At 43.4% G+C, this 13,786-nt stretch overlaps 1 protein-coding gene across 6 annotated transcripts in view; it reads left to right on the top strand.

Moving 5' to 3' along the window:
• Window positions 1-13,786, top strand: part of COL4A6 (collagen type IV alpha 6 chain) — a 253,247-nt gene that overhangs the window by 188,509 nt on the left and 50,952 nt on the right. For all 6 annotated transcript variants that reach the window (XM_070501890.1, XM_070501888.1, XM_070501891.1 and 3 more), the window contains exons 4-8: window positions 1,626-1,760; window positions 2,970-3,014; window positions 8,137-8,253; window positions 10,626-10,694; window positions 12,370-12,405. In XM_070501890.1, the coding sequence (XP_070357991.1) occupies window positions 1,626-1,760; window positions 2,970-3,014; window positions 8,137-8,253; window positions 10,626-10,694; window positions 12,370-12,405 (402 nt within the window). The remainder of the gene's footprint in view (window positions 1-1,625; window positions 1,761-2,969; window positions 3,015-8,136; window positions 8,254-10,625; window positions 10,695-12,369; window positions 12,406-13,786) is intronic.

Here is a 13,786-nt window from a genome sequence, read left to right as displayed (position 1 = left end):
GCTAGGCCCATGTTTTAGACTTCTTTGTTAATCCTCAACAACACCCTAGCACTATTTTTTTTAAGTATTGTTCTTTTTCTTTTTAGTTTCATATATGTGTATGTATTTTTTTTGTAAAAATTTACAAGATAATAAATAACAGAATCATTGTAAACAAAATTCCAGCAGGAAGTAAGAGCATAAAAAGTGAAAGATCACCGCCCACCCCATCATTCCCAGCAATAAGCCCATTAAGCAGTCTGCAGCCAGGCATCCTTTATAGGCTGCATGTTGGGTGTTAGGGAAGGTTGAGTGGTGTGTGGTGCCCCCAGAGAATTGCATCTCCTTGGGAAGAACATCATTTACTTCTTTGCCAGAGTCCTAGATCTTCGTGGGCCTGATTGACACTGGAAATTTTACTCCAAAGACCCCACACAGCTGGTGGCCACTTGCATCTCCAGTACATGGCTAGCTGTCGCATACAGCATCTGTCTTGCTTTCAGCCTTTTAAAAAGTAGATCTTGAAGGGGAATATGAAAGGGCATATTTAATGGGCTTTTCTCAGAGTTTTTTATAGATCTGTAGGAAATTGCGGACAGTCAGTAAAGGGGCCGAGAGGTAGAGATGGGAAGCATTTATGAAAATAGGCTTTCTACCTGGTACGGTGTTGTGTTCTCTGAGAGGTAATGCACATTACTAATGGTTTTCATTTTTCTGCCAAGAAAATTCAGTCCCTACTGGGATTTGTTCTAAATGATAGACTAGCCTGCCTGTGCTGCACCCACTGAGGTTAATTCTCTGTCTCGGTCAGCTTTAAAATGTCAGCCTGAACTCTCAGACTTAATTGTCACAGACACTTTATAACTAGGGCATTCAAAATCCTCAGGCTGCTCCCTCTTGCTATCATAATTGATACTTAATGGATATTCTCGGGTTCCTTGGATTTTGCATATTCAACACTGTACAGATGGTGGGGGTAGAGGGAAAAAGAGAGAGAGAGGAAGGGAGTAAATAAACAGTGTGTCTGTGTGTGTGTGTGTGTGTGTGTGTGTGTGTGTGTGTGTGTGTGTGTGTGTGTGTTTTCCCTGTGAGCACCTGTTTCCAGTTGCGGTGATGGAGTCCTGGGATCTGCCAACAAAGATGAGCTCTGACAGGTTGATCAGCCCATGGGTTTCTGGGTTCTCCTTTCTCTGGACCCCTGAGGTAGTGTTCTTTAGGCACAGCCATTTCTGGATTTCACTGAGAGTGTGTGGTTGGCCATTTGGATGTGAGTTATAAAATGTCACGATGCTCTCCAGCGTTCTGTTCTTTCACTATTTTGACAATCTGATGGATGGCCTGGCATTAACTAGGAAGAGGACAATATTATCCAGCCTGAATAACTAATCTCCTAAGAAGTACAAAATTGAAGGATCTTGGTGCACATGAATCTTATTAAATGTGCTTATAAAATAAGTTCTGTCCAAATAAGCTTAGAAGCCCCTAAAATAGCCTTTTCTGATCTGTGTCTGGAACTTTGGCATGCTTCACAGATCTCTAAGCCAAAATTATTTAGTGAAGTGATGATAGTGTTCTTTGTGCATGGGAAAATGGGAAGTGTTGATGTTAAGGCCTCTGTTGACTAATTGCACTTCTGTCCATCTTAGGGGCGACCAGGACCAATTGGAATTCAAGGCCCAACAGGTCCTCAAGGATTTGCTGGCCCGAGTGGTTTATCAGGGTTGAAAGGAGAAAGGGGCTCCCCAGGCCCTCTGGGACCATACGGACCAAAAGGAGATAAGGTAAGAGCATCAAAGCTTGATTTTCCTTTGACTTGTGGGCCACAAGAATGAAGGTGAAAGGTTCTAAATCTCAGTTCTGCTCATTTGTGGAAATAATGCTAATCCTGAATACCTTGGTACCAGGATACATACTTTAATAAGAGAAAGGCTAGGTAATGTGCTGCTAATGGATCAGCTAATTTCTGGAGAGATTCCCATGGCAAGCAAGCCATAAAGTGCATGTATTAGCTGTTTGCTGGACAAGTGGACTCACTGTGATAGGAAGTCATGTGGGTTTGAACTGGGCATGGGTCAGAAGTCCAATCAGCTGGGCAGGAGAGGTCAGGAATCTAAGCAAGGAGAACGGGAAACAAGGGGTCAGAATACTTAGAAGCAATCTGGGCCATAAATATAGGGAAAGAGATGCAAGAAAGGAGATTGATCATGTCATGGTGCTGGCTAGCTGAGTTTAACAGCTCAGTTTACGTTCTCTGACAATTTTAATCACCTCCTACTCACCCCATTGGTGAGAGAGGGATTCCCACCCATGGGTTCTGGGGATGGCTGAAGACATGACACCTGATACTGAATGGAAGAGATCGACAACAGGTTTATCAGTCATATACACTCACAGGAACGGGGAGGAGCACACCACATACCATGCAGGGCCACACGGGGGTTGCACTCTGGAACAGAATGAACCAGAAAGGACTTTGGGAGGCAGAGTTTATAGTGTCAAGAGGATGAGGTACCCCTCGATTCCTGAGGGAGGATGTGATTGGCTTGTCTGAATAATTCACTGGGCCAGCAGGGAACTGAAACCCACGACTCAGGACCTGGTCTGTTTGATAAGGAGGGTCATTTGCCTAGCAGACCTTATCTATGGGAGCAGAGTAGAGAGGGAAACTTGTGGTTAGGCCATTTGAGGACCCCCAGTTTTCATCAGTTATCAGATGTCAAGATAACATGTAATATTGAGCCTTTATTTTAGGTCTTACACCACATTGCCTAATATAAGAACTGGTCTCAGTACACAGACATGTCCAAGACCTTAGGTAGAGGCAAAGGATCACTTGGAACTGGAGTAGGGAGCAAGGCGATGCAATGTGGAGAGGGAAGTACAAAATGCTTCTTAACAAGTTAGGTCATGAATTGCATGAACAAACCCACTGAATCTAATGGAGATCACTTGGATTGTCTCTTACATTCCTCTCCTTGCTTTTTTCTTAGGGTCCCATGGGAGTTCCTGGCTTTCTTGGGATCAATGGGATTCCGGTGAGTGTGTCCACAGAGGCACTTTTTAATACCATTTCTAGGTTCTGTCTTATAGCTCAAGCATTTTGGCCTTAGCAACATCCTGTCTCATGCAAGCATGCTCAAGATCAAGTGTTGGGATGTGTGTGATAAGGTTTGAAGGGCAGTGGTCACACACAGTTTCCCTGGGCTTCAGTTTCAGGAAGCACTAAATCAGATGTTTGTGGGGTGCAGGGACATGCGCAGGCATAAGAAACCATCAATATCTTAGCCAAAATGATTTAGGTCTTGTGGGTTGAAGGGAGCTTTAACTGGGGATGAGGGACTGGTTCTGAAGTGTGGAGACAGTGCCACATTAGAAAATTAAGAAGGTACATGAAATTAGAAAAATACTTAGTGATGTCTTGATCCATTTATTTCCAATAATATGTTCCCTTTAGGCTTATCTCATTTCAGAGTGAATTTCGCTTTAGTTTTTACAAAGAGACTACTCCGAAAATCACTTGGAGGCAGCCTCTTCCATTCATCCTGAGGACCTGGCTTGGCTGGAGACAAGTGGGGAGTTTGGAGCTTTCCCACTCCATCCAGCTCAATCCCTTAGTTTCTCCATTTTCACTCTGTATCCTTACTTATCCCACCACTGGAGATTCCATGGTAACATTTCACCAGCGTTTAAAATACAGTATTTGGAACTTGCTGCTATCACTTTTTAGTTATGTCCTTTAGCATTTCTCTATGTTTTAATCTTTGGCCTGGGCTGTGTTTGTCTATAATAGTGGTTTTCAACCTTGTTTAAGAGAAGAAGCAAATCTTGTGTCGAAGCTCAGCATATAGAACAGGAAAAAGTGGAGCTTCTGCATTTGAGGGAGGTCCTAGAGCCTACTTTTATCCTTCCAACAAGGATACCATATCAAAGCTGAACCATATCAAAGCACAGTTTGGTAAACCCTAGACTTAACAACTTCTTGTGTTATACTAAATGATCACCTAGTATCAGGGAAGGGGTTTTGTGTCTTTGTGCCAATCTATAGATATTTCATGAGATCCCGCTAAGTGCTAGGAATCTACTATGGAAATACAGAAAAAGCATATGGCTCTGCCCTCAAAGATATTATCATCTGATCCATTTTCCCCCCAGATCTTGTATACATTTGTGGATTTGGAGAATAGAAGGCTCACTTATCTTGTATTTGTTATATATATCAACAAATCAACCATCAGATTTCTGCACTTTATTCACCTGCAGAATCTTCAAAATGCCTGGAAATGGGCCACTGTGGAAATAAGTAGATGCAGTTGGCTGTCTTTTTGTGACATCCTCATGGCTGTGTTCCCATGGCCATGTTATCCAGAGTCTCCACTCAAAGTGTGTATCTTCTGGGAGCCAGTGGGTAAGGGAAATTAGCAAACTGGAGTCTGCCCCTTCCATTCATCCTGTGGAGTTGGCTACACTGAAGATGAGTGGGAGATTTGGAGCGGGCAGATCGACTAGGCCCTTCCTCCTACAGTCTATTTTAACAGGGGCTAGAAGGAAGTGAATCCTGTGGTACAGAGGCTGATTCCAGTTCTGAGCTGGAACCTGCCCCAGAGTCCAGCTGGACACTACTGCCTCCAACTTGTAGCCAAGAGAGTCCTAGGCCTTGCAGGAACTGATCACCTCCTTTGGGGTTTCATTGCTTGGGAGAATGAGTTGCAGGTACCCAGACTCCTCCAAATGAGTGTGCTGCTCCCAGTAGAAGTCCCCACTCCCTTGGCCTTTCACTTGGCCCTTCCCTTGACCAAAGGTTGTGTATGCTTTCTTTTGACTTTCAATTGCTTTAGCTTCAGGCTCCAAGCCTCAGTTACTCCATGAAATTATTCTCCCTTGTTCCTTCCCTCTCTCCCAGCTATTCGATATGTATTTATTGAGCATCTTCTGTTCACTGGTTACCTCTTACTTCCATTTCTAATCTCCCAGGAGTCCTTGGTGTCTGTTTCACATGCTCTAGCTCCGTATTACATATGGCCCATGGTATTGATTGTCTTGTGTGATAGTCTTATCCAACTCCTTGAAAGCACAGAGTATGTCTTCTGCTCCTCTCAGAGGCCTCAAAGACCTCAGGGATGAATTCAGCATATAGTAGGAACTCTAAAAATATTTGGGGGACTAGCTCCAACCTCTCGCACCTATAAAAGCAGCAGTTCTCAGACTGGCAGGACTCCCTCAGACAGAGAAAAACACAGACCCAGTCAGACTAATTATTTTGCTCAACTCTCAGCAGCACTTATTAAGCAATTTTACTGAAACCATCAGCTTTCCCAACACATTTTACTAAACTGGATCACTCCACAAATCTGGTTCCTCTCTTAATATTGGCTGATCGCTAACATGTGTCACTGGGGTTGGTTCCAAATTTCCATTTTTGCTGTCATGTAGCTGTAGACAGTTTCAACATGAATGAGCAAGTAGTCATTTCATGATCATCCAAGACTATGCACTAAGGGGCACAACAACCATTTGAGAGAGTGAACAAACAAGCATTCATCAAGATATTCAACATCTGAACAACGTAGAGTAGGGGTGGTAGGGCTGTGGCTTTAATGATATTACAGCTGTGATTTGGGGCTCTTGGCACCCACAAGAAATATATGTTTATCGAAATGTTTTCAGCTCAAATAAGTTGGAAGCAGAAGTTTTCAAGTTGTCCTTTGCAATTTATGTTTAGCTTTTACCATGGAGTCAATCTCAAACATTTCCCTGCTAGAGACTTGTAACTGAACACACCAGATTTATATCTTCAAAGGGAACATGTACCACTCACCAAATTGAAACTTTTCCTTTGAAATCTGGGTTCTGAGGAACATAGCTTTTCTGGAATACAGCAGATCCTACTATTCTGTCTTTAGGCCCTTGTGGTTAGGTAGAACCATGGTTTCCTCCCTCAAAGAGCTGCATTCTCTTGGAGAGCTGGCACACACATATGTAAAATCATTAGCTATACCCAGAAACGGCAGTATGCTAGAAATGCTGTGGTACTGAGAATTGAGAGGAGGCAGAGCTCAGCCCGTGGCTTATCCTTGCTGACTTTCCTGGGAGAAGAACACTAACCATTTATTAAGCTCCTACATAAGAAACCTAGTCTCGTTTAGTTTTTACCACAAAATCTTAATTTTGTTTTACTGTTAACAACAACCCCATGAGATAGTATTATCTGTCTCATTTTACAGATGAGAAAACTGAGGCTCAGGCTGGGGAGTTGCAAAGCTGGGATGGGAACATAAATCTAAATGGCTCAAAACATGCTTTATCCACCATGTCATGGTGTCAACTGGACAGGAGAGGGCTGACAGGTCTAAGTCAGAGGTCAGAGGTTAATTCCAGAGAATTCAGCTAAGGTAGGAAGGAGTGAACAAGTACCCCTGGAATCCTGCAGGTGGGAGATATCAGAAGTTCAAGCAAGAAAACTACAGAAGGATTGGGCCCCAAGTAAAAAATGGAAATACCAAGAGGTAAGAATCCAGGCAAAGGTTTTGGTGTCAAACAGAACCAAGGTCCAAGGAATAAGGAAGATCCCTAATACAGAGCCAGCCTGCTGTCTTGCCTTAATTCATCCCTGATACCCAGCTGAGAGATAACCCCTAGCAAGTTTGGCGGGGACATTTTACAGTGGTGATCAGAATCCCAGGAAGAAATAGACACTACACTTGAAGGAGTTAACTGAATAGAGTTGGGTGAAAGGTGTATTTAAAGCGTGTGAGCAGGATTAAGGGAAACAACAATGGCTGGTTAAGCAACTAACACAAAGCTCTTACCACCCCTTGGCCCAAAGGGGCAATAAGGAATGGTGATAGTGGGACCCTGTAAGACCTGGGGCCCTGTAAGATACTGGACTTCCCAACAGGAGCTAAGACTGCTGAGAAATGTGGCCAATGCCAGAAATATAGCCGGGGGAGTGCATGGGCGAAATAAATAACCTGTGCTCTTTCTCTTCCTGCTCTCCGATCTTCTGCCTGTGTCTCCCAGTGGCTGAATACAACTGGGAGACAGAGGGAAAGGGAGCCTAGGCAGTACAGTACATCGAGGTCAGGCTTCCAAGGCACAGATCTGGGGAAGGTAGAGCGTAGATCTTCAGAGAAAACAAGAATAGCCATCTCATTTGGTAATAAAATGTTGATCACTCTAGTAAGCTCTCTCAGTTTCCCCAGTGCAACTAAAAATCATCACCTGAGTCTGGAGAGGCACAGATTGCAACAACTTTATTGCAAAGATAAGTTTATTGACCAGTCCTCTGGACTTAGCATTACGTGAGTAGAGCAGTCTAGATTCATACTTTCTTATTAACAGACTATCTCCTACAACTATAATAACAATGAAAATGGAACAGAATTCTATGGAGCATTTTCTCAATAAGAATTTGACAAAAAGTTGTTTCCTCTAATAATTTAAAAAGTTTATTTTTTAACACATGGCGAGTTTCCCTCAAATCATTAAATATATATACTTGGCTCTAAAAAGGACTGGGGGGGGGTGGTTTTTTACTGACCTGTCTGGATTTCTGGTCTTTCAGGTCATCTCTTTGCTCCGTAGCCTAACATGTGATAATGATAAATTAAGATTCAAAGTGTGGTTCTTCCAGGACTTGCTTATTTTTGACCAAGCAGCTTTCAGGAGAGGTGATGCTGTGGAAACTGTTTCTGCTCTGTTGACCAAAATCCAGCATCATTGCCTATGCAGAGCTTCCAATACGGAAAGCCATGCCAGGCTGCCAGGTTCCAGTCTGTTCTGAGGAATCCCAAGGCCTGGCATGATTTCCCTGTTGGTAGCAGTTCAGCTGCAGACAGCTAGGCCTCATCTTAGTACCTCTTTGTACTCAGGGAAGGTGAAGTTGCAGTACCTTGTGTATCCCATCTCTTCATGCTTGATTTCCTTTGGTTTCAGTTTGGATCATATTAAAGCATTGATCTTTTTGGGAGGAAACATTGAGCTGTCATCTGCCACATACACCTGAGTATATAGGAAAGCTATGAGAGCATAGGTGATGGAGCTAAAGGAGTGGACAAGGAGCCAGAGTTTGACAGCATACTTGGCTTCTCTCACTGTGGAGCTTGTGGAGTAACTGAGAGTCCTGTGGCTGACTTGATACCTGCTTTTCTCTTTAAACAGGGCCACCCCGGACAGCCAGGGCCCAGAGGCCCACCTGGCCTGGATGGCTGTAATGGAACTCAAGGAGCTGTTGGATTTCCAGGCCCTGATGGCTACCCTGGGCTTCTCGGACCACCGGTACGCTGCCAGATCTTTGTACATTATTTCAAATGGCTTTGCTTGTTCTCAGATGTGCACTTTTTCTGCTTTTCTGGGGATCTCATTAAGCATCTGTGGGGCAACCACTGCAGCCCCTTGTCCAGTGCAGAAGTCTGTGCTGGCAGCACCACAACATTAAAAGTCTAAAGAAGAATACCAGTTGCAGAGGGGTGTACACATGCTACGCTACTTAGGGTTTATTTTTTTTCATGATGCTTTCAGAGTTGGCAAGATTGTTAAAAGACTGTAGTAAATTTCAGGGCAAAGTACATGCTTGGGCTCTTTGACATGTTCCCACATCAGACGATATTGGCAAATATAGTACTTGGAAGGCTTATGTGGGATCATGGAAGCACTAACAATGACTCAGAGGACTTGGCAAGCTTGATCTATACCAGTGATTCTTAACTAGCAGTGATTTTGTCCCCCTCCCCCAGGGGATATTTGACAGTTATTATTGACATTCTTGGTCATCACAACTGGGGGTATACTACTGGCACAGGACAGCACCCCCCGCCAACATCAAGGAACCATCTGTTCCAAACTGTCGCAAAGTGAGAAATAGCTGAGCAATCCTACTATACACTGACATAGTTTGTCCCCTTGCCCACGCTCTCCACATCATAACCCTTGGTTCTGGGATTGATAAGGCATTTATTTGATCCCGGTGTCACCACTTTAATTTAATTCATCCAGATAGGGCTCAAATATTTGGATATAAAGGATCTCTAATAGATACCATGCCATTGCAAGGCTGCTTTTACAAGTGGCTGGAAAGAGAAAAATAACACATTTCAAGCCCATTCTCAGCCTCACTTGAAATAATCTAAACTAATAAGGATACTGATATGATATATTTAGCTAGAAATCACACTATCTATTAGACAGATTCTATAGCTACATGAATTTATTGGCATTTTACTAGAAGAGCAGCACCATTGCCTTCAGTGACCACATTGTGGGTTTAGGGATATCTGTGAGAGAGTGAGACAGACAAAGCACAAGCTCCAGATTTGCATAAAGGACCTTGACATCTAAGGACCAAACCAATATGTAGCATGGGGGGGGGGGGGGAGAAAGATCTATTACCAACATAGTATGAGCTATATGAGTCACAAAGGGCTCCAAACACTGCCATGGCAACAGGGGAGGAGAATAAATCACATCTATGTTAAGAGAATGGAAATCTAGAGAAGTAAGGATATGCTTCCCCCAAGAGAGAGAAAAGAAATCTTGAGGTTATAAACATCTCCTGACAGGCAAAGGACAAGGGTAAAACCTAATCCTCTCCCTAAACTTCCCCTTAAGCCTAAATAGGAACTTGGGCGTGTATTTTACTAAACTGAACCTTACTAACCCTGCTGAATCCTGAGTGGATATTCTTTGAAGCTTCTTTGATGAAAGTAGTGGCCACAAGAATAAGGGGAAACAGAAAGTGTTAGGAAAGAAAATAGTTTGTACTTCTGGGACCACACTGTTCTTTTATTACACCTGTGATCCTTGAGCTCAGGGAATACATCATTCAATTAACGCTTCCATCCCTAGAGCTTAGCCCTACCCCCGATACTCATCCTGACTTCCCTTTAGGTGTAGGGAGGTTGATTTTCCCCAGGAGAACAACATATAGCAGACATTAGCCAGCATCTGCCCCTGAGACGGTAAAAAGTCTGGTTGGTAGACGGGTTGGGCATACTTTGAATTGTTCTCCCTGTTAACAGTGAGACACACCAGCCTCTTGGACAGGTGTTGAAGCTGAAGCTGAAGTTGTATGGTAGAAACACAAGACAGAGATGGCTTTGTAGATATCTCTTAGTCCAGGGGTCAGCAAACTGGCCCATGTGACCTTTGACCTGTGGCTTCTTGTTGTGTTTTCAAAAGATTGTGGAGAAAAAGAGAAGAAGAATATGGCACAGAGCCCAGATATGGCCCACAAAGCCTAAATTATTTACTATCTGGCTCTTTAGAGAAAAAGTTCACTGACCTCTGTCCTAGACAAAGGCCACATCAGTGACTTATACCTATGAGAGGTGGAACAGGTGAGCTATAGGCTTATGAATGACATGTGTATTATATGTGGATGTTCAAATCAGTGCCCTGAATAGATTCAAGTCTCCAACTTTCTAATCCCTTTCCAGACTTCTAATTTGGGGGTTGGGGAAGCAGGCATACAGCTTTGAGACATAGCACCTGTTTGGGGGGTGAACTTTACCCCTTAGCACAGCCAATTCTGCCATAGAATAAGCCACATACTTTCAGGCTCTTGATGCTCTATCTTCTATCTGATTAGATTATACTATTAATAAAACTGTGTATGTGTGCATTTCTTCACAAGTTTTTCTTGTTTTACTTAGGGCCTTCCTGGTCAGAAGGGCTCTAAAGGTGAACCTGTCTTTGCCCAAGGTAGTTTCAAAGGAATGAAGGTAAGAGCCTCTAAGGCAGACAACTGAGTTCCCCAGGATTGGGCCCCGCCTCCAATAAAAACATTTCCAGAACTAGCATCTGTGTCTCTATTTAAGGAGCAGAGCAAGCTGGATTTAAAAAGGATCTGGAACTTTTTGTGGTAGAAACATTGACAGAAATGTTTGCAACCATACTGTCAAAGAGATTTGCTTTGTAGGATCTAGACCAAAACTAGGAGACAGATCAGCAAACAAACAGTTTGCATGGGTATCAGTTTCTTTGAGAAGCCAAGACATTTCCTGGAGGCAGAAACTGTTTGTCTGCTCTAGAATCCTTGATGTCTGTATACCTTGGCTTGAAACTGTGTATGTTTCTGCCCATCTCAGCGTGGCCACCAGGCCAGAATCCCAGCCCGACCCTTTTCTGTACCTGCACACCAGCCCATCACCCTAGCTGGGTCCCTGGCTGTCTGCAAAAGTTGCCTATCAACTCGGCAGCTTGCTGGAAACTTTCATCTCTTCCCAGAATTGACAAGAACCTTCTGTATTCTTGTGACTGTACTCTCGGTGTATGCTGCCTGGTATCCTGTGGGCCCCCAGTAAACGCTGGTGCCAAATGATTGACCCTATTCCCTTGCAAAGTGGAAAGCGAACCCATCGTTTCTCTGGTAGCAGATGGGAATCTATGTGCTCAACTTCGGAGGGGAAAATGCACCTGAGCTCACTCAGCTGAGGCTGGCTCCTTTCTGTCTTCCATCCATGCACAGAGCCAGGAACATTGGAAATCACTTTGGAAGGCAGTGATGGGGGTGGGTGGCTGAGAACTGGAGAAAGTACAGGGTTTGGGCTCTTGGCTATAGATGCCTTAGCAGAAGATAGAATGTTAGACTCGGAAAGGACTTCATGCTTGTCGGATTCACGTTGCTCATTTTACAGATAGAAAAACTGAGGTACACTGAGGCTATGTGACTTGCTCAGAGTCACACAGCCAGTTTACTGAAGAGCTAAAACCCAGGCAGTGCTCTTTCCATGCTGCAGAGAGCTGATTTTTGACCGTAAGCCAAGTGGGGTAAGACAAGCAGATGTCAAAATATGGCCATTGTCATAGCTAACATTGATTAAATGGTTTTGCCAAAAATCAAAGAGACCCTGGACCCAGTGGAACACAGCAATTTCCACAAGATGGTTATATTACAGATTCATACAGTGACTTAAGATGCTGCAAAGTAATTAAAACATAATCAGAGACTGTATGCTCTGTTGGTTCTCCCTTGAACTGTCTGATTTGCATTGTATACATATGGGCACAGATTCTCTGGGGATGAAGGCACACGGGGAAGGTAGCTTTGCTTTTCCTCCAAAAGGAACAGAAAAATCACCAGCTCACAGAAGCGGTTTCTAGTTGATAGCTTCCTAGCAAAGGTGAAAATTAATTAATCCAACTAAAATATGAAATCCTGTTTAACCAAGACTATAATATGTGTCTCCTAGAGTCCAGATTTGTCTTAGGAAAAGAAAAAGTAAATGGTTCAATATCTTCAATTCATGCATTATTTAAAACACAATACCTTGACAGAGGAGGCCCAAGCTTGAGCAATGCGTTTCTGTGCCCAGGAATCTTAGGTCAGTTATCTATGAAATACCACAGGCTTAATTTATTAATCTCTTCCGTGTCCGGCCTTTGTCTGTTTCTCAGGGGGATCCTGGACTGCCCGGACTGGATGGAGTCACTGTAAGTTATTTATGTGTTGAGCTCTCAATGTTTAGTCAACAGTTACTGGTGGTCCTTTTTCATTCTTCTCTATGGTGTTTGAAGGTCTTTTTAGAACTTCTCAAGGAAAATCCATAGAGTTGAGGTAGAGTAGGTCATGCTATTGACATTTTCCAGGTGAGAAAGGACTGAGACCATGGACTGTCCACCTCAAGTTACACAGCAGGCAGGCTTTCAGGCCTTTAGGCCAGGGGCCTACATACTCTCTGGGATGTGTTAGGAAAGAATGTTGCCTTTCATTCAGCAGGCATTTACTAAGTGTTTTCTGTGTGTTCAGAGTGCTGTGGGTAAAACAAAAGAAGCAGAACGCTCTGCTTTAAAAGGCATTCCATATAGAAGTTCCTTTTAGAGACTCTTAATAATATTGAGTCCATGAAAGGCCATGAGTTTTACTAATAAGAGCTTTCTTTTTCCTTCAGTTTCCACATTGTCATCACTTGCCTTTGAAGTGGCTTAAGAAAAGCGCTTTTTTTCCTCCTTTTTTCCTGTATTGAGGTTCCTTTCTTCTTTCATTCCAGAACAGATATTGAGCGCCTACTATCAGCAAAGTGCTACAAGTGACCCCTGAGACAATGCAGACATAGTCTCTGCCCCCCCACCCCCCAGAATGTGAAACACTAGTAGGAATGTGGCATAGGAATTCCACAACAGCTTCAAGGAAGAGATGCTGTCCGCCTAAGGATATATCATCAGAGACTTTATATCTAAGATAGAGAAGGTGGCCTCTGAGAAGTGTGGGTGATATTTAGGCTGGCTGGCAGTGGGAGGAGGCTTTCCAAACAGAGAGAGTAGTGTGAAAAATTGTAGACAATAAACAGGATGTATGCAAGCACACATGCAAACAGCGATGAATAGGGACCAAGGGCGTACAGGTCCTCTAGAGCTAAACAACACTGGCTTAGATGGTGTGTTAACTAAATTTGTGGGATGACATCCATTGTATTTGCTGCATAGCGTCTCTTAGAGATTCATTTCCCTGCCCACACAGGTACAGTGTTCGTCTACACAGGCATGATAAATAAACCAGTCAGATTTGGGGAAGGGCAGTTGGTGGCTGATTAAGTGATTTGTGATCAGTAAGGAGACCACAGGTTATTAGTTACAGTCAAAGCAATGTTCTACTATCATACACTCCTGAGGAAGCTTTGAACCCCTACTTTCTCTTCCTCCTGTCTAAGGCTCTGCTTCACTTAGCCTCTCCATGCCCTACCTAAGCACATATCACCTTATTACTGCTCCCCCAGTTTAATCGGGCCGTACTTATCTCCATGCCATCTTTCTCTTCAGATTTCATCATCTTGCTTTTAGTACTGTTGTTATTATTCAGTTCAAAATATTTCCT

The sequence above is a fragment of the Equus asinus genome, chromosome X (genome assembly GCF_041296235.1).
Source record: "Equus asinus isolate D_3611 breed Donkey chromosome X, EquAss-T2T_v2, whole genome shotgun sequence".
Taxonomy (NCBI): domain Eukaryota; kingdom Metazoa; phylum Chordata; class Mammalia; order Perissodactyla; family Equidae; genus Equus; species Equus asinus.
The sequence above is the reverse complement of the archived record's forward strand: the minus strand, read 5'-3'. Positions and strand labels throughout refer to the sequence as shown.